The 23,869-nt window shown below is 40.7% G+C and overlaps 2 protein-coding genes across 5 annotated transcripts; one reads left to right on the top strand and one right to left on the bottom strand.

Annotated features, from left to right (window-relative positions):
- Positions 1-383: 383 nt before the first annotated feature.
- On the bottom strand, positions 384-9,878 carry LOC116616113 (adhesion G protein-coupled receptor E2). 3 transcript variants are annotated; one of them, XM_032377991.2, is made up of 12 exons: positions 9,782-9,878; positions 8,870-8,930; positions 8,593-8,662; positions 7,527-7,652; positions 7,230-7,380; positions 6,729-6,845; positions 6,425-6,550; positions 5,508-5,549; positions 2,565-2,693; positions 1,680-1,949; positions 1,450-1,587; positions 384-1,116 (listed from the first exon to the last, which is right to left on the bottom strand). In XM_032377991.2, the coding sequence occupies exons 1-12, from the start codon at positions 9,846-9,848 to the stop codon at positions 638-640; spliced, it is 1,776 nt and encodes a 591-aa protein (XP_032233882.1). In that variant the 5' UTR covers positions 9,849-9,878; the 3' UTR covers positions 384-637. The 3 variants fall into 3 exon arrangements, with proteins under 3 accessions (XP_032233882.1, XP_048580302.1, XP_048580303.1); XM_048724345.1 differs by lacking the exon at positions 9,782-9,878 and adding an exon at positions 9,287-9,431; XM_048724346.1 differs by lacking the exon at positions 9,782-9,878 and adding an exon at positions 9,107-9,233.
- Positions 9,879-10,124: 246 nt separating this feature from the next.
- On the top strand, positions 10,125-20,364 carry LOC5509137 (WD repeat, SAM and U-box domain-containing protein 1). 2 transcript variants are annotated; one of them, XM_032377992.2, is made up of 11 exons: positions 10,125-10,794; positions 11,853-11,918; positions 13,038-13,139; positions 13,481-13,586; positions 13,974-14,007; positions 14,835-14,875; positions 14,945-15,045; positions 15,337-15,404; positions 16,570-16,735; positions 18,284-18,418; positions 18,622-20,364. In XM_032377992.2, exons 1-11 carry the CDS (start codon positions 10,203-10,205, stop codon positions 18,786-18,788), a joined length of 1,578 nt encoding a protein of 525 aa, XP_032233883.2. In that variant the 5' UTR covers positions 10,125-10,202; the 3' UTR covers positions 18,789-20,364. The 2 variants fall into 2 exon arrangements, with proteins under 2 accessions (XP_032233883.2, XP_032233884.2); XM_032377993.2 differs by lacking the exon at positions 11,853-11,918 and having other exon boundaries at positions 10,126-10,794.
- The last annotated feature ends 3,505 nt before the right edge of the window (positions 20,365-23,869 follow it).

Genomic DNA, 23,869 nt, shown 5'->3' with positions numbered 1-23,869 from the left:
CACTGTTCCTATCGCCCTTGTTTGGTTCTAGCGTATTTTTTAAAAAAAGTCTTACTATCTTTTCTCTGCCTCGCTTTGTTTAAGAGCTCTCAATATACGCCTCTAATTGTTAAAATGGTCAAAAAAAGTACCGCGATGATTATTTCAGAAAATGAAAATATATTTAAATTAGGGGCTAAATTCCTGTTGTTGTAAATGGATTGCGGTTCCTCTTTATTAAGCGGCTTTGGCGGAACAATCAATTTTGTCGTACAATTATTAAGCGGACCTTCCCCCCTCCCCAAGTTGTTCATGCGAGTTTAAAGTGCTCCTAAATAGAAGGTGTACTACGTGGTAAAAAGGCAATTATCTGATATATAGGAACCGAGACAAGCGTCAGGCGCTTACTTGCAAGGTAACTTTATTGAAAGAAGGCAGTAAAAAAAAATTATTTTGCTAAGACAGCAGTTTCAACATTTGTCCAAAAAGATCTCCAAAAAGATATTATTTTTGTAGTAGGTATCGTATTTTCCTTGAATAGAGTTCAATTCAAATTCAACAGTTCTATCAAACACGCGATCTCTGTGTAAAATATACTTTAAGTGGAGTGCTTTCCACACACACTTTTCCATGCACGTTAAGCTTTCTTTTAGCGAAATCATTCCAAACTGGCTCCTGGCATGGAGCCAAAGTTCGGAAGCACCGTGCCAATATCCGAGTCATCTGAATCATCGTCAGACATCTCTTCATAGTCCTCCTCCTCCATAAAGGTCCAGTCCCCCTCCGCTGAGCCTTCCACTGCGCCTGAAAACTCAAAGCTAGCATCCGTCAGGAACGCCTGGTCGAATCCTGCATCGAAGCCAGCGACAACGACTCCCTGGTCCTGACCAGCGGTCTTCTTACGGCATACGAATACAAAGGAGACGACTGCTATGATGATGAGGAGGAGTCCTCCTCCGGTGCCAGCGAAAATAGCAAACTTCTTAGTCTCGGCATTCTGAGTCGAAGCCAGATCTTTAACGCATGTTTTGCCGTCACCCGCATACCCAGGCTTGCATGTGCACCGATATGTCCCTATCTCGTTACGGCAGAAAGCAAATTTGCTGCACGGCCAGTCTTCCGCGCACTCGTCGCGATCTTTGGATATAAAGAAAATGAGAGAATTTTAGAGAAGGAGGGGAGTGCCTATTTGCAGAAGCATGCATACCATTCTCGTCTTTCAGTATGACTCAGAACCAGGGACGGGAATATGCGAGAAAAGAGAGCCCCAACCACAGTCACCAGATCGGCAGGTTGAGGTAGGGAAAGGGATGGATGGATGGGATGGGATGGGATGGGATGGGATGGGATGGGATGGGATGGGATGAGATGGGGTGGGATGGGATGGGATGGGATGGGAGGGTGGGAGGAAGGGAGGGAGGGAGGGAGGGTATGAGGATGGGCGAAATGAAAGCAGGGAGTTCTACTTACCGACACACTTTTTCATCTCATTATTCATGCTGTAACCAAGTGGACACTGACACTTGTACGAGCCGAGAGTGTTTTTGCAGTTGGCGTCCATCATCTCGCACAACTTTCGGTACTCCTGCTCCTCGCATTCATCCATATCTACATTCAATCATTGTACCGTTAATTTCCAGGAAAAGAAGAACCCACCCCCTCGACACCCTTCCGTATATTAATTTGTTGCTTGTACTTACCAACACATTGCTTCTGTACAGGGTCCTTATCTTTAAAAGTATAGCCTTCTTTACAACTGCATTTGTAACTTCCCAGAGTGTTGTGGCAGAAAGCGTTTTTGCACTCGTGAGCGTTTGTTTTGCACTCGTCCACATCGGTGCATTCGTTTTCATACCACACGTAGCCATCTGCTTTACACATACACTCAAAGAAACCATCCCTGTTCATGCATTTGGTCTTGTCAGAAGGACACAGGCTTCTGGCGGCCTGATCGTCACACTCGTTGATATCTAATGTAAAACATTAAACATTTTATTTAGAAGCGGCTGTTCATGCGCTGTGCTGAGATCTAGCTTCCTTTTCCCCAATACGCACGTTTATACTTTAGATTTTCAGATTTTTTTGTGATCAGTTTCGTGAACGACTGGTCCATGACGAGACAAGGCGTCCGATTATTTCGATTCTAATAGTGAATGATCTGTGCACAAGAAAATGCTTATCGCTTATGTCAGTGAGAAACTGTACAAATAAGATATGCATAACACGATTCAGTCAGCAAGACTAAACATTAATTTTTGTATATCTTAAAAAGGGAGGGGGGTGTATTTTTGAGCACTTGAGACAATGCCCTCGCCACGCCCCGGAGACATCACATATGCGTCTATAACAGGACTAACGTGTGCATAACTTGCAGTTCTACTAACTTGTTAAAAACAAGGTGGGGGATTTATCACGCATTCATCCCTCGCATTCTAACCCCAATTTGAATTCATTTCCACCAAGGCGCGTTTCCACGGCATACGATGCGTCTACCAACTCACAAGCAACTCACTGCACCCATCGCCGTTAGGATTAGGTGTAAAGCTACGTTTTCACTGTGTTTGTTGTTTCTAAATTTAACTTACCCGTGCAGCCTTTACCATTAGGCTTAGGCGTAAAGCCGCGTTTACATTCACACTTGTGCGCCCCGTCTGTATTGATACAATCCTGGTTTGATTGGCAGCTGTGCGTCCCTGTCTCGCACTCGTTAACATCTAAAAGGACATTTTCTTCGTTAGAACATAGCAAAAAAATATTCAACTTTATGGAAATTCATTACGGGGCAGGATACCATGTCAGTAATGTTTTCTAGTACACAGTGGCTATATTCCCGACAGTCGGGAAAGGTTCAATGGACTATATGCCCGACAGTTTTTTATCTATTAAAAAAACAGTAAGATAGTGCCACTAAAATTACGGTTTTATAGACAACGGAAAACATTCAATACCGACAACAAAGCTTAATTCAGATTTGCTCGCCCTTTCTCAACAAATCTGGAATACTTCTTTACTAATCCTCGGGTCCCCCGAGAATGGCAGGCCCGTAGCCAGGATTTTTTAAGATTTTAGGTTAAGGATTAATCATTATCCATAAGCTTTTCATGTAAATTCTATGGGGAGAATGTACCGACGCACTTTGTAATAAAATTGACGCATTTTGTTATGCTTGACGCACTTTGTAATATACCTATCTGACACACTTTCTAATAAACTAGAATTTTCGTTTTATTAAAGCTTGAGTGTAAAATGTCTTCCCTAGATTTTGGTTGTATTTTATTTTTAAATCGCCATATTGAGCGATTCTGAAAGGAAATCAGAATTGAATTTTAGATCTAGTAACATTTAACGTGAACTTCATTGCAATAATAGCAAAAGGGTGACCAAGCTGTGTGTAAAACGATTTTTTGTCAAATACTACGATGAAAATCTTTGGGTGCGTCAGCCTTTTATTACAAAGTGCGTCAGCTTTTTATTACAAAGTGCGTCGTTACAGCGTGTGAGACTCTACACTTCAAATCGCATGATTTATGATTTTGGGCGCTATATTTAGGTTTGAGACATTCGAGGAGAGTAGCTTACGAGAGGGTTATTCGCAGTATTTTCTAAAACCTGAGAACACAAAACATCTTAGATTGCGTGCATTTCAATGTAGCTTGCTTGTTTTTCTCACCACAAAATATTTCATATGCACGTGCGTGACTGGACAAAGAAAAACAAAGGCTAAAGGCGGAAGTAATGTAGACCGAGGTCGTAGTGTGCTGCACATGATGACGACATCACTACATTACTATAGCAACACACCCATTCCCAAGAGACACAAGAGGGAAAAAGACCCCGATAATTTTCCATCTACATCTCAGCGAGCTGTTCGTGGCGTAACCGTCTAACAGGGCTGGGATCCTGGTTATTGCCTCACCATTAATGCGCGGGTACCTCAGGTTCCTTTGTATTGTACAGTTCGCTAGATAGCGGTGCTGGAGCCGAGATCTCCAGCTTAGCCGTAAAGCTTTATGCTGCCATACGGTGTTTCAGCGCATGTCTGGAAGTATGGTCTATTTTTCTCATTTTACCTGATCTGGACGAGGTTCGATTCTTGGCCATGTCCTCAAACTGTTTTTTTTTTTCATTGTTTACTATTACTATCAGTGCTTTTTTGGCGTTATCACTTTTTCAAGTCTTTACGCAGCTGTCATGATATTGCAGCGCGTAGCCCGGCTTTGTCCACGGGGCTGTGCTTATACACCTGGTTTCAAATAAGGTTGCACTCGAAAAATCTGTGTATCGTTACCCGCAGTGCTTCATGGGTATCAAGTAAATAAGCAAATTAGCGTAAACAAAATACAAATCCAGGTTTCAAAAGCTATAGAATTCTTGTTTACATTCTTGTTAACATTCACATGGCTTTAATGGCTTTTAGATACAAGGATTCGGCCGTTTATACGCTACCCATGAATCACCGCGGGCTACGACAGGCTGGTTATCGAGTGCAATCTTTGTTGAAATAGGTGTATGTAGTCTTGACGTTTACATTGCCACAGGGTAACCATAAGAATGTCATCACTTACAAGCTTGAATTGATACAGCACAGGGTACCCACTTGTCAGGTTCTTAGCAGGCCCGTTACCAGTACTTTTTTATGATTTAAATTTAGGGCTAATTACCATATCAATAGGCTTTTCAAGTAACACAGTGGCCATATGCCCGACAGTTGCTACATTACCTTATTGTAAAAAATGCTACAATGTGTCGCTTTGATAGCGATTTTAAAGTGTATACAAGCACGGAAGAACATTCCACTTTTTCAGATTCGCTTGCCTTTTTCAACAAATATAGAATATATACTAGATCGACACTAGGTTGACAATTTACTGGGTTATTTGAATTAATTAAAAAGTGTCGGCCATTTAGGATATTGAGGACTTTCCCGAGTGTCGGGCATATAGCCACTGCGTTTCTCGCAACGTGTGTTTGGTTATTGTGAAATATCAGCATCATAAGAAATCTGAAAATGTAGGATTTTACGCGTGTAAGCCCACAGTCAAGCTTTAATATACCTGACAGTCCTTTTAAACCTGTTTTCCATATGATCGCACTCGAACAAACAAAGTGCAGGCGATCGTGTATGATTGAAACCACTTTGCGATCGGAATGCCATTGGTTGCGATCGGAATGCAATCGGTTGTGATCGGAATACCATCAGCTGTGACCGGAATGCAATCGGTTGTGATCGGAATACCATCAGTTGTGATCGGAATGCAATCGGTTGTGATCGGAATACCATCAGTTGTGATCGGAATGCCATCGGTTGTGATCGGAATGCCATCGTTTGTGATCGTGCTGTCAAATTAACTGTCATCGGGTGCAATCGAGTGCCATCATATAGAAACTAACCTTTAATTACAGTGACTAAATTTAAGAATGTCCCTAAAGTGTCAGTCCCCACAATGCCTCGCGGTCCATTCTCGCACACTCGTATATTGTTTGTTGTCGGCAAACGTAACAATTTCTTTTGAGCGCTGAATATTTACCATAACAACCTTGTCCATCATCTACGAAGCCGGGACCACATGCTGGCAAAGAATAAGATAATTTTTACATTATTTGCCTTTGGTTTAATCGCGACAGAACACAATGCTGCTGCGGCGCGGGTCCGAGCACACACACAAAAACAGATCGTTATAGCCCCGTGCACGCCTGAGCACAAACACACACACAAAAACAGATTGTTATAGCCCCGTGCGCGCCTGAGCACAATCACACACACAAAAACAGATCGTTATAGCCCCGTGCGCGCCTGAGCACAATCACACACACAAAAACAGATCGTTATAGCCCCGTGCGCGCCTGAGCACAATCACACACACAAAAACAGATCGTTATAGCCCCGTGCACGCCTGAGCACAAACACACAGACACAAAAACAGATCGTTATAGCCCCGTGCACGCCTGAGCACAAACACACACACAAAAACAGATTGTTATAGCCCCGTGCGCGCCTGAGCACAAACACACACACAAAAACAGATTGTTATAGCCCCGTGCGCGCCTGAGCACACACACACGCAAACAAAAGCAGATCGTTATAGCCCCGTGCGCGCCTGAACACACACACACGCAAACAAAAACAGATTGTTATAGCCCCGCGCGCGCCTGAGCACAATCACACACACAAAAACAGATCCTTATAGCCCCGTGCGCGCCTGAGCACACACACACACGCAAACAAAAACAGATCGTTATAGCCCCGCTATTTTACACACTTACAAAACCCTCGCGTGCGAGGTTAGTCTACAAAAGACTCTCATAATCACTTTAACTCCAAACTTTTGTTTTTACCGAAATCCCGTTATCCAAAATAATTGCCCGACTGTCCTGATCGCGTGCGAAATTTCTATACCAATCCCGCTCATGTTTTCCTCAAAGTCCCGCTGTGGCTAGGCTATACCTCGACAAGCCACTTTAGCATCTCCAGTGAAGTTTGTCTTGCAAAAACAGGCGTAGTCAAAAGGCTTGCTGCTAACACACGTAGCGTTTCTGCCACATAGACTTGTATCCAAACATGGATTCACACCTGAACAAAAGCAACAGCATGTTAATCACCGGAGACGATTATAAGAATGAAGCTCGTCTGCTGCTGCTGGTATCAGTCGTCAGTCGTGAGTGCGCCCGCGGTCGTCTCTAAGGAGAGATCGATGAAACGTGGTTGCAAAAGCATTGTACGGGATCCCTGTGGAAGGATTTCAACATACCGAGGCATTCGCCTTTGCGCTTGAGGAATCCCGGCATGCATTGGTGACAGTTCTCTTTTCCCATCATGCTAATGGTGCACTCACTCCCCTTAGGGCAAGATTTAAATAGGCATTTGTCTGCAAGGAGAGAATAGAGGCAAAGGGAAAACCATAGAATGAATGATGATAAAAGCGACAATGATGATAATTGTGGTGTCGATGTTGATGATTGTGATGATGACGATGATCAAATGACTATGATACGATGACAGTGATGATGATCAATTGACTATGTTTCTATTACAGTGATGACGATGATGATGATGATGATGGTGATGATCAAATGACTATGATACTATTACAGTGATGATGCTGATGCTGATGTTCAAACAACTTTGATACAGTGACGGTGTTGATGACGACGACGACGACGATGATGATTATGATGATCAAATGACCACGATACAGTGACGATGATGATACAATAACGGTGATGATGATCAAATGACGATACGTTTTTACCTTGAAATCCACTGAGTTCGAAAGAGAAACACAGTTTCCCCCCAGAAGGCTGAGACACATTCACCATGACATGGCTCGCTACCACTGCTCCCCTGCGCTCGACTTTCTCCAGCAAAATCTGAACAGGCTCGTCAGCCCTGGAGATCTTGATCTTGAAATGAAATAAGACAGTTAATAGGACAGTCTCAGTTATTCATTATATTAAGCCCATGGAAAGGGATTGAAATAGAATGGTTTGGGTGTTTATGTGTATTGCGAGGGAGCGAATTTAATTTACCTTTTTACCTATCTCCTTACCATTTTGTCCAAGGAAATCCACTTGCCGTATTCGCCTGTGTCACTCCATGAGAAGCTAAACACGAGGTCGGGCTCTGTGGTGGTAAGTTCCATTGCGTTGAGTACATATCTCTCGCCCAAGTCAGCCTTAAATAAGTTCGAATAAAAAAGAATTGTAACATCTTACTTTTTATTCGAGGATATAGCCATACTTTTGAGTATGTTAAAACACCAAGCACACGTTTCTACAAAGCGCATTAACTACCTATAGCAAGCTACCCTTTCAATTAGGATCTGCTGTTTCTAGTACAACTACCAGCAGCGTTTCGGCCAAGCAAACCACAAATAATTTTGAATGAAAGTAACGAAACATTATTATACTGATAAGCTGCAAACTTGCCATAGCGCAGCAAGCATGTAGCAAGCCCGTGCCCAGGAGTTTTTCTTGGGGGGGGGGGAAGACAGGGGGGGGGAGTTTCCTGATAAAAATCTGACCACACCATAGCATTGTAGCTAAATACATTTATGACTGCTATTTAATTAGACAATCTTATTTATAAATATTAGAGAATAATGGCCTATGAACTTCTTTGTTTACGGCACTATAATAAATCTGTCTGTCCGTCTGTCTGTCTGTCTGTCTTTCTGTCTGTCTGTCTGTCTGTCTGTCTGTCTGTCTGTCTGTCTGTCTGTCTGTCTGTCTGTCTGTCTGTCTGTCTGTCTGTCTGTCTGTCTGTCTGTCTGTCTGTCTGTCTGTCTGTCTGTCTGTCTGTCTGTCTGTCTGTCTGTCTGTCTGACCACCCCACCTGCCATTACAGTATCTCCACGAGACGTTTATTATTTGGCTACAAAAGTTCCATTTTTTAGATTTATGACATATTTAGATTTATGACGAGAATGCCTTTTTTATTTAATTCGCTTATGTTTAACAGTTTTATTGCGAACCGGAAGTGGACTTTTCGCCGTAGTGGGCAGGGGGGGGGGGTTGCGAACGCACCCCCTGCACCTCCCTGGGTAGGGGCCTGATGTACTGTGTTACAACTGTAGTCAATAGCAACATCGTAAAGACTACACAAGTCTCGTGTACCTTGATCCAGCGTTGAGCGCTTTCTAGTCCAGGACACCAGCTGTTACCTGCGGACAAGTCTGCATCGGGCCTGTTGGTAAAATATGCGTTGTGAAAACAACAGTAACACAAATACAACAGCAACAAAAATATAAAAAACGGGTTGCTCAGGTTAAAAACATGAAGATGGAATTAATAGGTTGAAAATCGACCCACAGAACACAGCAGAATACCCTCTCCTTCCCACTACATCACAAAACACAGCAGGAACTGGCAGCCCAGCAACAAAGCAACTCACCCTAGGGACGACGAGGCTGTCAACTTGGCATTACTTGTCCTTAGAACGTCATACTCGTAATCTGCACAACAAGTGAGTAACAAAGGTGATGCTTGATGCATTTGTAGTAGTATGGAAACTCATAACACAAACAAAATAAAGGCGGTCCTTAAACACAAATAGACTTTTAATCAAATCTGGGGGTATAAACCACCCTGCCCCTATCCCTGGGACAACTCCCTGCTGCGACAGACATACCAGAATTGTGCCTTTTCAAAGAGGATTTCCTGGCCAATTGGTTATCAAAGTTTTCTGGCCTAAAGGTCAAGCAGATGCTCGCCGCTTACTATTATAGAGATGATTGAAAGTATACGGTATCTTGAGGTATCCCCATGAAACACCAACTGTCTGCTTGCAGTAGCATTGTTGTTTTTTTACCTTTTTGAAAAGTGCCTATAACCAGACAACTGAGGGCTGCAAAGAAAAGCGTATGACTGCTCTTCATCAAGTCATGTGCATGTCACGGCCGTTACGGCCTCTGAAAATTGCATATCACAAGCTTTGCTCAGTCTATGACATCATAATTTGTTTTGAATATGACGTCAGAATTTAGGATATCTGCGCGTTCTATAAAAGCAATTCTCTTAGAAAAAATTGGGCGTATCAGCGCAATAAAATGAGATCTTATTTCTTTGTAAACTAGTGGAGTCTTAAAAATAGAACTTCACACATGTTCGTTTATTATTGACCTAATGTGTGAGCCTGTGGCTATGCTGGCCGCGTGAAGGCGAAGACTGTGCACTAGGGAAGTGGTAATAAAAACAGAATCTGTTGTTGTTGAGTGCAGAATTAGAGAGAAATAACGTCGTAAACTCGGGTTTTTGCCCGCTGCTATAACTGTCTGCTTGTTGTAGCATTGTTTTTTTTTTTTACCTTTTTGAAAAGTGCAAATAACAAGACAACTGAGGGCTGCAAAGAAAAGCGTATGACTGCTCTTCATCAAGTCATGTGCATGTCACCGTCGTTACGGCCTCTGAAAACTATGACGTCATAATTTGTTTTGTATATGACGTCAGAATTTAGGATATCTGCGCGTTCTATAAAAGCAATTCTCTTAGAAAAAATTGGGCGTATCAGCGCAATAAAACGAGATCTTATTTCTTTGTAAACTAGTGGAGTCTTAAAAATAGAACTTCACACATGTTCGTTTAATTGACCTAATGTTTGAGCCTGTGGCTATGCTGGCCGCGTGAAGGCGAAGACTGTGCACTAGGGAAGTGGTAATAAAAACAGAATCTGTTGTTGTTGAGTGCAGAATTAGAGAGAAATAACGTCGTAAACTCGGGTTTTTATAATGGCTAATATTAAGTACGTGATCTCAAGACATACTAAGGATGTAACAGGCTGCTGCTTTTCTGCGAATAGTCGGGTCTTAGCTTCTTGCTCTGGGGATAAAACAGCTCGACTTTGGGACGTGGAGAAAGGGACTGAACTTGCTCAATCGCCACTCGATGGCCATAACTATCATGTGAATTCGTGCAGTGTTTCGCCTTTTGGGACACTTATGGCCACTGCCTCTACAGATTCTACTTTAATGCTATGGAATCTTGAAACAGGGGAATGTTTAGCGGTACTAGAGGGACATACAGGGGCTGTCAGAGTTTGTCGTTTCTCTCCAAATTCTCAATTTCTAATATCGGGGTCAGCCGACGAAACGTTTATCATTTGGGATGTTTTACTGAAAAAACCTGTTAGATGCGTTGATAAACTAGAGAGCAGTGTTACAGCCTGTGCGTTTACTCCAGATGGCTTGCACATCATAACAGGGACAAGCGAGGGAAAACTTGCGATTTGGGAAGCTCAGAAAGGAAAATTCATTACTCAAGTTGAAGGGCATGACATGGGTGTCGGTGCCTGCGATTTCTCTCCAACATTTGGGTCTGCAGGTAAACTTTGTATATTACTTTCAATAAGAAATGCTGAAAAAGTTATATTTTCCCCACCTGCCGTTTAATATCGAGTTTTGCGTAATTTACAATTCTAAATTGGACATCTGCGAATCGGAAATTACTTTTTCTAGAGTGTTTTATAATCTAGACACAAACACACCGTCGTATCATATGATATTTCTCTATTTCAGTAAATAGAAACAAATGTTACACCATTATGTCCTATCTTGTTCTAGTTTGTAATCCTTCTAAGTACTATATCCTCGGGATTACTCTATTGAAGGGGAGTGACCACAATTGGACGTTTTCTACCTTTGATGGTAGAGTACCTTCAAGGACATCTGCATCCATTTCAAAGTCATTCCCTTTAAACTGCTCATCATTATGACATTCATGTTATGAATTAGTGACGAAGTCATAATTACCTTGGCCACTTGTATGAGAATGGGAATTTTCTCAATATTCTGAAGTGAAGCGATAGCATATAATCCAAGTCAAGTTAGGATGTTCAAGTTAAGATTTATAGCCTGCAAAGCATCACTTTCACTCAGGTTATTAGCTATAAAATAATTGCACATGAAAATAATGTAAAATTAGCTTTTCTGATCTCTTTTGACACATAATATACATAGTTTATAAGTTCCTGATAATTGACAGTACTGAGAGCAAATTGCAAAACATCCACTTGGGCTTGATACATACATGGATTGCCAATTTAAAAGTGTAATATTTCTAATTAGATGAGTTTTATTTGCATTCTCATCCACTGGCTTGATTTTGCATCACTCTTGAAATCACAGAAATATTCCACTAGCCTTAAATTGCTGTGAAAAAAACATTACACAACCAGAATTATGAGAATTTAAGACTTGATGTGCATACACATTGTGCAAATAGCAAAGGCGCTCATGTCTTGGTCATCCTGCTTGTTTTGGTTTGGGTCAAGCATTATTGATTTATTGTTTATTATGTCCCATTCAATTCTCTGTTTCATTCTATCTATTTCATATTCAAATTAAAATACTTTCCATTCTAAATACAATTCTTGTACTCAGACTCTGCCAACAGCTTGACAGGGCCGTCTTCTTTGATCACGCCTCCCCCTGACCAAGGAGGAATAAGTAAGGAGATGCCTTACCCATCCATCTTCTCTGATAATAAACTAAAAATAAAAGCATACCTAAAAAAAGTAAACCTAAAGAAAGTCTATTGCAATCTTCATGTAAAGCTTGTTAGTAAAGATATGGTACTGTAAGTCTTGAAAATCGCTGATTTAGGTCAGCTCGGGGGCATACCTCATATGCTTTCACATAATCTTTTAAATTTTCTTCAAGATATGAAAAGATACACAAGCTATTTTGGTTTCATTTTCATCTCAAAGAAGGCAGATGGTGATTGGCAAATAGCAGTTCCAAACCCTAAAATGTAGAAGAAAAATTGGATTTTTTCACTTTTATTATTACGATGAATAATTAACCATTAGCATAATCAGAGAAGTGTAAGGGGATGGAATGGCAACTGCATAAATTAAACGATTTCACACATTCTATGTTTGTTTGGCTTCGTTAATTTGAGTTTGTTATTTGTGTGTGTATTTAACACACAAATAACAAAATACATAGGTTGATGGCAATATACCTAAAGCTTCTAAATTTAAAAATCAAGGCTCACTAGAGTTTTTTATGGCAAAATGCATACTGATGCTTGTAGTGCAAGTTTCCCTGCAATTGGCTTTGTTGTTGTATGGTCGGGCCCTCCAGAGCATCAAAATCTGTGTATTGTTCGTTCAATTTCATTATCTTACTCTCAAATAACAAAATAGGTCTATGGCAATATTCCTAAAGCTTCTTCATCTAAAAATTGGGGCTTGCTAGAGATACTGTGGTTTTCACGGCAAAATGTGTACCTATGCTTGTAGTGAAAGTTGCAAAACAAACATTTCAAACTTCTGTAGCCAATCAGAGTGCCCCATTTGCCTTGAATATATTCACTTGCGATTCCATCTCCTTACACTTTCCTGGCATAATTCAGTCTTAGATCTGCCATCCAGCATTTGCCTTTCAATTTGAAAAAAAAAAAAGGAAAGAGATCTTGTCCTTGCTCTCATGAAATGAATCCTTAAATGAGGACCCCCCTCCCCCCACTATTTGAAAACCTTTACTCCCACCTCACCCCTCCCCATTTAGTTTGAATTTACTTTGTCCGATCTTTCCTGAGGTTGTATTCATCTCATGTTTTAGTCCCAGGACTTTCAGATACTAGTGGCAGTGCCCCACAGTTCTTGCTTGCATCAGGGGGGAATGACAACCTTGTACGGCTATGGACTATTTACACTGCCTCAGGTAACGTTGCTGAATTCTGTAAATGTCATGAAAAGATTGGAGACTGATACCAGTTAGAGATACGCTCAAATAAAGATTGATGTCACTCAGGTTCAAAGCTCCCAGGGATATAAGGAGAAATTAGAATGGGCAAACAGACTCTTCTCCCTGCCCAAAAACTGTGGTGGGCCTTTCTCTACTTTAACTTATTTAATTATCAGCGTATTCCTAGTCCTTTCCATCCCACATCTAGGAATACTCACCTTGTCAACAGACGTTGACAAGGTGAGTATCTTGTTCTCATCTTGTTCTCCATTTTGTGCTCATATGTCTATTTGTTCTGCACTTTTGTATTTGTGCAGCATTTTCTGAAGAATGCCACATTGCCAGCCGCTGTGTTCTTGATCAACACCAGAGCCAAGTATGGGATTGTTGCTTCTCCCCAAATGGAAAAATCCTCGCTTCAGCGTAAGTTATTGTATTAAATGCCAGAAACCACATAATGCCTGGTGCACATTAGTAAAATACTGACATAATGACATAGGCACACACACTGTCATGTTTGTATGTTCAAGTGTGAATGGCTTGACATAAAGACATGTTTTTTTCTGTTATGCCATTGTCCATCTTGTTATGTCGTCAACATAACCTTATCGTTATCTCTTTATTGTTATCTCTTAAAAAAATGTTAAAATACACATGTTACACTAAATCAACAGTGCTGTAAACTATTAGGAAAGATTTTGGGGTTAAAAGGTGTCTTTATTAATGGACTTTACACCATCTGCAAGTAATGTTAGCCTTTTTGAGGTCTTGTTGAATATTGATTTATGGGTTGTTGATATTTTATTCTAGATCTGGGGACAAGACAGTTATACTCTGGAATCCAGTAAGATAACAATTTCAAACTTTATCTATTAGAGTTATATTATTGAAATACCTTTACTATGAATATATATGCGAGCACTGTTCTTCAGGGCATGGGAGGATTACATATGATAGTTGTGGAAACCTTTTTTTGATGTAAATAGCTGAAATAATGATGTAATATATATATAAATATAATATATATAATATATATAAAATTATTATTATATTATATATAAATATAATATATATAAAATTAGTATATATATTAGTATATATTATTAGTATATATTATTAGTATATATATATATATATATACTAATTACTTAGTAATTAGTATATATATTACAGACTTACTTATATATATATATATATATATATATACATATATATATATATAAAATTATTATTATATTATATATAAATATAATATATATAAAATTAGTATATATATTAGTATATATTATTAGTATATATTATTAGTATATATATATATATATGTAATTAGTATATATATTACAGACTTACTTATATATATATATATATATATATATATATATATATATATATATATATCCACGTTTAAGTCCACGTTTTTTTTATCTAAAATAAAGAAGCATCAACACAATTTCATAATTATAAAACATGTGTTGTGCACATGCATGATAATTTGTCAAGTACATTAGATGATGATACGCTCTACTCTGTACACTCTAATCTTGCAAAACTGTGTTGCTTATATAAATAGTTGGTTCCATTGTTACTAGACTAGGGGCTGGGAAGAAGGGGTGGTTATTAAAATGTGGTGTATTTAAATAGAGTTTTACAATATTTTTTTTCCTGTCACAGCTTAATGGTGTAGCACTTCACACAATAACTGGACATTCAAGGTATGTGTCTGTTGTGCCTTTTGGACAATTTCAAGTATATAAAACTGACCTTTTTTTGATTGTGCACAGATATGTGACTTGTTGTTCATTCTCCCCTGATGGGAAGTGGCTAGCTACAGCAAGTGGAGATCGCACACTCAGGCTATGGCAACTCACTCTCACTGAAAATGGTAAGTTTGAACTGGTCATACCGTCCTGCTATTCAGCTTTAATTTAGTGCTATTCATAAAGAGATAAGGTACAATGTATATCTGATGGATCTGTGTATATATGCATTTATTTGATTGAACACAAGCATTTGCCGGAAAGCAGGTTATCAGACTTAGAGTATATCATAACCCGATAATATTGTAAAATTCTATTAGTAGCATAGCAAAGAATTCAAGATTATTGTTATATGAATAATGATATCCACTTGTATTGAGTTTATGGCATGAATATCTAGTTTTTATTTATTCCAGGGGAGCTTGACACTGGTGCTATGGCACAACAACTTCCTCAAGATAGCAAACAACCCTCAGTATTACAGGTGAGTGATGTGGAACCCTCAGTATTACAGGTGAGGGATGTGGAACCCTCAGTATTACAGGTGAGTGATGTGGAACTCTCAGTATTACAGGTGAGTGATGTGGAACCCTCAGTATTACAGGTGAGGGATGTGGAACCCTCAGTATTACAGGTGAGTGATGTGGAACCCTCAGTATTACAGGTGAGTGATGTGGAACTCTCAGTATTACAGGTGAGAGATGTGGAACCCTCAGTATTACAGGTGAGTGATGTGGAACCCTCAGTATTACAGGTGAGTGATGTGGAACCCTCATTATTACAGGTGAGTGATGTGGAACCCTCAGTATTACAGGTGAGTGATGTGGAACCCTCAGTATTACAGGTGAGTGATCTGGAACCCTCAGTATTACAGTTGAGTGATGTGGAACCCTCAGTATTACAGGTGAGTGATGTGGAACCCTCAGTATTACAGGTGAGTGATGTGGAACCCTCAGTATTACAGGTGAGTGATCTGGAACCCTCAGTATTAGAGTTGAGTGATGTAGAACCCTCAGTATTACAGGTGAGTGATCTGGAACCCTCAGTATTAGAGTTGAGTGATGTGGAACCCTCAGTATTTCAGGTGAGTAATGTGGAACCCTCAGTATTACAGGTGAGTGATCTGGAACCCTCAGTATTACAGGTGAGTGATCTGGAACCCTTAGTATTACAGTTGAGTGATGTGGAACCCTCAGTATTACAGGTGAGTGATCTGGAACCCTCAGTATTAGAGTTGAGTGATGTGGAACCCTCAGTATTACAAGTGAGTGATGTGGAACCCTCAGTATTACAGGTGAGTGATGTGGAACCCTCAGTATTACAGGTGAGTGATCTGGAACCCTTAGTATTACAGTTGAGTGATGTGGAACCCTCAGTATTACAGGTGAGTGATCTGGTACTCTTATTCTAGCATCACTTGCCATTTTATTAGGCATTATTCATCACTTTTACCTCATTCCTGCAGCACCTCTTTTCAGGATATAATGAGTTTACTCAACTGTCTACCCCATTAGGGTATTGTGTATACTAGTTGATTACACAATAGCTTCGGAAACAGTCCATAGGATGGTTCAGATAAATCTTTTCTATGACAAAATATAAGCCAGATTGATGTCAGATTGAAAGAAAAATTTTATCTGTTTGTGCAGAGAGGTGAGCGTAAGCGTCTTGTGACCTGGACAGTAGAGGAAGTGTGCACATGGCTGGAATCCATCGGCCTAGCTCAGTACTCAGAAGTGTTCCGGAATAATGCAATAGATGGCCACGAGCTGTCTAACATGACAGGCAACGTTCTCCTCACGGACCTGACAATAGGTACTGAAGACAATGATAACACTGCATCATAACCTGCTATAAATATAATACAGATATCTGTATCACTTATATTTACTCAAAGCCCTCCCCCTCCCCCAAAACCACTAGGATTTCCCATATTGCTGCTGCTGTGATGATGCTGATGATGCTAATAGTTCTGGTGATGTGATGATGCTGATGATGTGAAGATACTGATGATGTGACTATGCTAATGTTGATATATCGACTTGCTAATGTTGATAATTCGACCTCGATGTTGATAATTCGACTTCGATAATGATAATTCGACTTGTTGATAAATCGACTTGTTGATAATTTGACTCAACTGATGATAATTCGACGTGACCGTGGGTAATTCGACTTCGACAGTTGATAATTCGACTTCGACTGTTGGTAATTTAACTTTGGCTGTTGATAACTGAATTGTTGATAATTCTACTTGATTGCTAGAGAAGAAAAGTAGTGAAACCTTCATGTGGTAACGATAATTAATCTTTCTGAAAAAAGAAATTGATACAATAGTATTTACAGCTGACCACAAGACTTTAGACCAAGGATAAACGTTCGAAATGTAAAAAGGGCTAAAAAGGTAGATATGACAGACACGTTTGGTGTAGAGGCTCGTCAGTAACTATATAAAGACGGGAAATGTAAAGAGGGCTAAAAAGGTAGACATGACAGACACGTTTGGTTTAGAGGCCCGTCAGTAACTATATAAAGACGGCAAATGTAAAGAGGGCTAAAAAGGTAGACATGACAGACACGTTTGGTTTAGAGGCCCGTCAGTAACTATATAAAGACGGCAAATGTAAAGAGGGCTAAAAAGGTAGATATGACAGACACGTTTGGTTTAGAGGCTCGTCAGTAACTATATAAAGATGGGAAATGTAGAGGGCTAAAAAGGTAGATATGACAGACACGTTTGGTGTAGAGGCTCGTCAGTAACTATGTAAAGACGGGAAATGTAAAGAGGGCTAAAAAGGTAGATATGACAGACACGTTTGGTTTAGAGGCTCGTCAGTAACTATATAAAGATGGGGAATGTAAAGAGGGCTAAAAAGGTAGATATGACAGACACGTTTGGTGTAGAGGCTCGTCAGTAACTATGTAAAGACGGGAAATGTAAAGAGGGCTAAAAAGGTAGATATGACAGACACGTTTGGTTTAGAGGCTCGTCAGTAACTATGTAAAGACGGGAAATGTAAAGAGGGCTAAAAAGGTAGATATGACAGACACGTTTGGTTTAGAGGCTCGTCAGTTACTATGTAAAGACGGGGAATGTAAAGAGGGCTAAAAAGGTAAGAAAAAATAATTCTCATGGTCGATTTATCAACATAGCATAGTGATGATGATGCTGATGATAGTGATGATGTTATGCTGATGATGTGATGATGATGATGATGATGATGATGATGATGATGATGATGATGAAGATGATGATGATGCTGCTGCTGCTGCTGCTGATGATGATGATGATGCTGATGATGATGATGATGATGATGATGATGATGATGATGATGATGATGATCTTGTCTCTATAATGTTTAGGTCCTGCTGGCCATCGGAACAAGATCTTGAGAAGTATCAAGGACACGAAGAAGGAGGAGATAGATGATAACATCCCAGACGAGTACCTTTGCCCTATTTCACGAGATGTTATGAGGGATCCTGTCATTGCTGCAGGTCAGGTGTACTGCACTTTTCGGTTGCAGAAGTCTGCAAATCTCTTGCCAACAAAATCCAGCTGCTTAAACGCATTTAGACTTATTCTAATAAAATATAAGAAGAATATTCTAAGAAAGAACATCATGACCTGGTCAATGAAAATAAATACCTAAAAACAGCTTTTTACCTGTCCCCTGATATGAGATCCTGTTTCTTCGCAGATGGTTACTCATATGAGCGTGAGTCCATCGAGTCGTGGCTTCAAGCTGGACGCCTGACAAGCCCCATGACAAACGCACCGCTGCGTAACTCGACACTGACTCCCAACAGAATGCTCAAGAACATCATCCAGCGCCACTTTACACAGCACCTAGAGCAACAGGTCTAGCACATCCGTATGGTCTTCATCATAGCGGCACCTAGAGCAACAGGTCTAGCACATCCGTATGGTCTTCATCATAGGGGCACCGAGAGCAACAGGTCTAGCACATCCGTATGGTCTCCATCATAGGGGCACCGAGAGCAACAGGTCTAGCACAACCTTATGGTCTCCATCATAGGGGCACCGAGAGCAACAGGTCTAGCACAACCTTATGGTCTCCATCATAGGGGCACCGAGAGCAACAGGTCTAGCACATCCGTATGGTCTTCATCATAGGGGCACCGAGAGCAACAGGTCTAGCACAACCTTATGGTCTCCATCATAGGGGCACCGAGAGCAACAGGTCTAGCACAACCTTATGGTCTCCATCATAGGGGCAACGAGAGCAACAGGTCTAGCACATCCGTATGGTCTTCATCATAGGGGCACCGAGAGCAACAGGTCTAGCACAACCTTATGGTCTCCATCATAGGGGCACCGAGAGCAACAGGTCTAGCACATCCGTATGGTCTCCATAATAGGGTCACCTAGAGCAACAGATCTAGCACATCCGTATGGCCTACATCATAGGGGCACGCCTTAGACAAAGAAACCCGAGGCGACACCTTGGACAGCTAAGGCAACGCATTCAAACCCGAGGCGACACCTTGGACAACTAAGGCAACGCATTCAAACCCGAGGCGACACCTTGGGCAACTAAGGCAACGCATTCAAACTCGAGGTGACACCTTGGGCAACTAAGGCAACGCATTCAAACCCGAGGCGACACCTTGGACAACTAAGGCAACGCATTCAAACCCGAGGCAACACCTTGGGCAACTAAGGCAACGCATTCAAACCCGAGGCGACACCTTGGACAACTAAGGCAACGCATTCAAACCCGAGGCAACACCTTGGGCAACTAAGGCAACGCATTCAAACCCGAGGCGACACCTTGGGCAACTAAGGCAACGCATTCAAACCCGAGGCGACACCTTGGACAACTAAGGCAACGCATTCAAACCCGAGACGACACCTTGGGCAACTAAGGCAACGCATTCAAACCCGAGGCGACACCTTGGGCAACTAAGGCAATGCATTCAAACCTGAGGCGACACCTTGCGCAACTAAGGCAACGCATTCAAACCCGAGGCGACACCTTGGGCAACTAAGGCAATTTTACCTTGGACAATTAAGACAACTTTATGTAGAAGAAGATTAATAAGGTCGCAGCCTAGCCTGGCTCTCATTTAAAAAAAAAAAAAACAATGCGCAGCTTAAATTTAACAAAACTTTATCTTTACCTGCAAGGGCGGAAAAGCCTATTAAAAAGAATTCGAACAGTATTCGAATGGTAAAATGAAGACGATGTGATCACAAGAAAAGCCAGATCTCCAATATCCTGGGTGCCAGAGGTTCCCGCACCGCCGAACACCCGAAGGCACAACAAATTAAACCCGAAGGTTCAACGGATTAATCCCGAAGGCGAACGAATCCCGAGGTTGTAGGAGGTTGAGGCGACCGGCCTCTTGCATCCAGGATATATCTTAACTTGTAGATATTTTTAAGTAAGATATAGAAAAAAATAAACACCGAAAAACGATGTTCGTGAATAAACCTTTGACCCCCTAAAATTAACCAATATGTTCGTGAATAAACCTTATGATCCCCTAAAATTAACCAATATGTTCGTGAATAAACCTAATGACCCCCTCAAATTAACTAATATATTCGTGAATAAACCTTATGACCCCCTCAAATTAACAGATATGTTCGTGAATAAACATGACCCCGTCAAATTAACTAATATGTTCGTGAATAAACCTTATGACCCCCTCAAATTAACCAATATGTTCGTGAATAAACCTTATGGCCCCCTCAAATTAACTAATATGTTCGTTAATAAACCTTTTGACCCCCTCAAATTAAAATAAACTCGGCCATACAATAGTATTATAGTAGCTACGCTAATACTGGGGAGAGCATACGGCCAGTTTTCAGCCGGCGGAGATGCGGAGGCACCTTTAGTTGATATCATCGATGGCTGGCAAAGCTGCTGTTTTAGACCCTGCCCTCACGTATCCTGCGGTTTTAGACCCTGCCCCCACGTATCCGTTTCCGTTTGAACACGCAACCTTTTTGTTCCGTTTTCAAAAAGATCCGCGTCCACACGGAGCGTTTTCATTTTGATACGAACCGCCCCCACGAAAACGCAGAAACGATAGTAAAATGATAAACTGATCTACAGGGCATGCGTAGACCCACTTGTTTGCATTGCGTGCGCAAATCGAATCACGCCATCGTTTTCGAAAAGTTCCGTTTTCGTCCGTCCCATGGCACCGATAGAGTATCGTTTTTAGATTGTTCCACTCTGGAGATCGTTTTCAAATCGTTCCGTTTTCGGTCATCGTTTACGTGTGGACGATACCCGGATCCGTTTATACATTTATATGCATTCTTTTGAACTACATCTGCCAAGCTGCTGACCAATTCAAGTACACTATATCCAGATCATCTTGAATAAATACAAAAACCCGAAATTGTCGTGTTCGTGAACCAGAAGAATAAATACGATACACCAAAACTGGAATTCGAATCTGCCAAATTTTCGACTTTACTAAGACTTCTTCAGGGCCCTGAGGAAGTCTTAGTAAAGACGAAATTTTGGCAGAGTCGAATTCCAGTTTTTGGTTTATTGTATTCATTGTTCTGGTACAAGACCACGACAGCTTGGGCTTTTTGTTTCTAGAAGAATAAACACAATACACCAAAAACTGGTAATCGACTCTGCAGAGTCGTCATCTTGAAGTGTAGTATGGTCATCCATGGATGTGATTGGGCGGTATATGATGTTGTCATCTGCATCTGCAAACAGTCTGATTTGAGAATTTGATGCTTTACATATATCGTTGATATACAACAAGAATAGGGTCGGTCCCAGTACGGAACTGTGTGGTACTCCTGATGTTACTTGTACTTTATCAGAGTGGGTACCATTGACTGCCACATAATACCTCTTAGGAAACCAGATATCCAAGCCAATGTTTTTCCCCTGATACCATAATAAGAGAGCTTTTTCAAAAAACTTTGGGTGTGACACTTTGTCAAAAGCTTTACTGTAGTCTAGGAGCAGAGCATCCACTTGGTCATGATGGTTTAGCATGGTTGCCCAGTCATGAAAAGTGAGGACTAGCTGGGTTTCACAAGACAAGCCCGCACGAAAGCCATGTTGAAATATTGATATATGTTTTTAGATGATATGTGTTTGTTCAGATGGCTCAGATCAATGTGTTCCATGATCTTGCAGCTGATGCAGGTAGGAGAATTAGGGCGATAGGTTTCCGGAAGATCTTAGCTGACTTTTTGTGTATTGGGTCGACCATCGCATTTAGCCAAATAGCTGGTAAGGTCCCCTCATTGTAGCTTTGGTTGAAAATAAAGCACAGCATCCCGGAAAGTTCCTTTGCCAGATCCCGTAACACACGGGGTGAGATACCATCAGGGCCACTGCTCTTGGATACATTTAGTCCAGCAAGTCGTTTGTGGACACCAGCCTGAGTAAATATGCTATCTTGGACTGTAAACAAATTAAACAATATGTTCGTGAATAAATTGATTTTGACCTGATATTTCAAAGTTTGATGATGATGATGATAAACTTTATTAAAGTGTCGGAGACCGTCTAGCTTAGGAAACGCAGTCCGGACTAATATGGGGCCACAACCAAAACATCGAAATGAGAGGGGAAAAAATATTATATCTGTAAATACTAAAATTAAGAGCTATATATACTGATACTTTATATTGATACTACTACTACTTTATAACTAATTTAATTAATATAAGATAGAATAAAAAATAAAAGAAATAAAAAATATTCGTATAAATGTAGAATTTTAAAATAGTTATTAATTTTTGCACAAAGAGCAGCATTTTGTTCCATTATCAATTAGAAGGGAAATGTCGATTTCTCTTATTTTGCGTTTAAAAGTATTTAAACTCGTTGACGATCTTATAGTGACAGTTTCCCCCAAAGCTTTGGCCCAAGGTACCTTAAAGAGTGCTTTCCATAAGTAGTGGTGTTGTACCTTGGAAGGGAGAAATCTGCTTGCCTTAGATTATAGTTGGCACTGTGTCTGTTAAAAATGCCGCAGATATTAATAATGCTCGTTTATTTCAACCGTTTGCAGTTCTTTTACAACTGAATTACCGGTAGGGTCAGCTAACTACAAAATACATTACACCATACATAATTCATAATAACATTAAATCCCCAGCATATTGCGCTGAGACGAATTTGGAAAAACGGTCCGTGCGACCCGAAACCACACTATGTGAGCGCTTAGATCTTAGGGAGTATGGCGAGTTGGAGGATATAAGTCTGCTTGACACTAGGGGGTATAAGACGCTCCCCTGTTTGATATTGCTTATGAATTTTCTGCACACATTGTGACGCCGCGCCTCTAAAGAAGACAAGCATGCGCGTTCGAGGGCGTCCTCATAGCTAAGGCCACTACCGAAAATTATTCCTAGAGATCTTTTTTGAATTCTTTCTAAGGCAGCACATAGGTATTGCGGAAGGTTGGAAAAGACAACGCAGGCATACTCTAAGATGGACCTTATAAGAGAACAGTACACAGACACTAAGTCCCTTTGTGAGACACCACATGATTTTAGTTTTCTGAGTGCATAGAGACGACGGTTTGACTTTTTGATCACATAGTCACAGTGCGATGACCAACTAAGGTCCGAAGAGATATACACACCGAGAAGCTTGAAACTGGTGACTGACTCAATAACGGAACCGCCGACCGCTATTGGTTGGCACTGAGAACTATTGTACTGTAAAAAATCAACCCGCATCTCCTTGCACTTACTAGGATTTAACAGCATGTTATTATTTTGTGCGAAATTGTTGACATTATTTACCATATGTCTCATGACAGATGGAGCGTTGCGAGGAATTATTTCTAGAATAGATAAGTCATCAACGTATTTCACCCTAGGACCCCAGGCGCGCACTAGATCATCTACCATAACTGCAAATAAAATGGGGCTCAATTTGGTTCCCTGAGGAATTCCACCATTTGGGGATTTACAAGCTGATG

This window comes from Nematostella vectensis, chromosome 2 (genome assembly GCF_932526225.1).
Source record: "Nematostella vectensis chromosome 2, jaNemVect1.1, whole genome shotgun sequence".
Classification (NCBI taxonomy): Eukaryota; Metazoa; Cnidaria; class Anthozoa; order Actiniaria; family Edwardsiidae; genus Nematostella; species Nematostella vectensis.
This window is presented reverse-complemented; position numbering and strand designations above follow the sequence as displayed.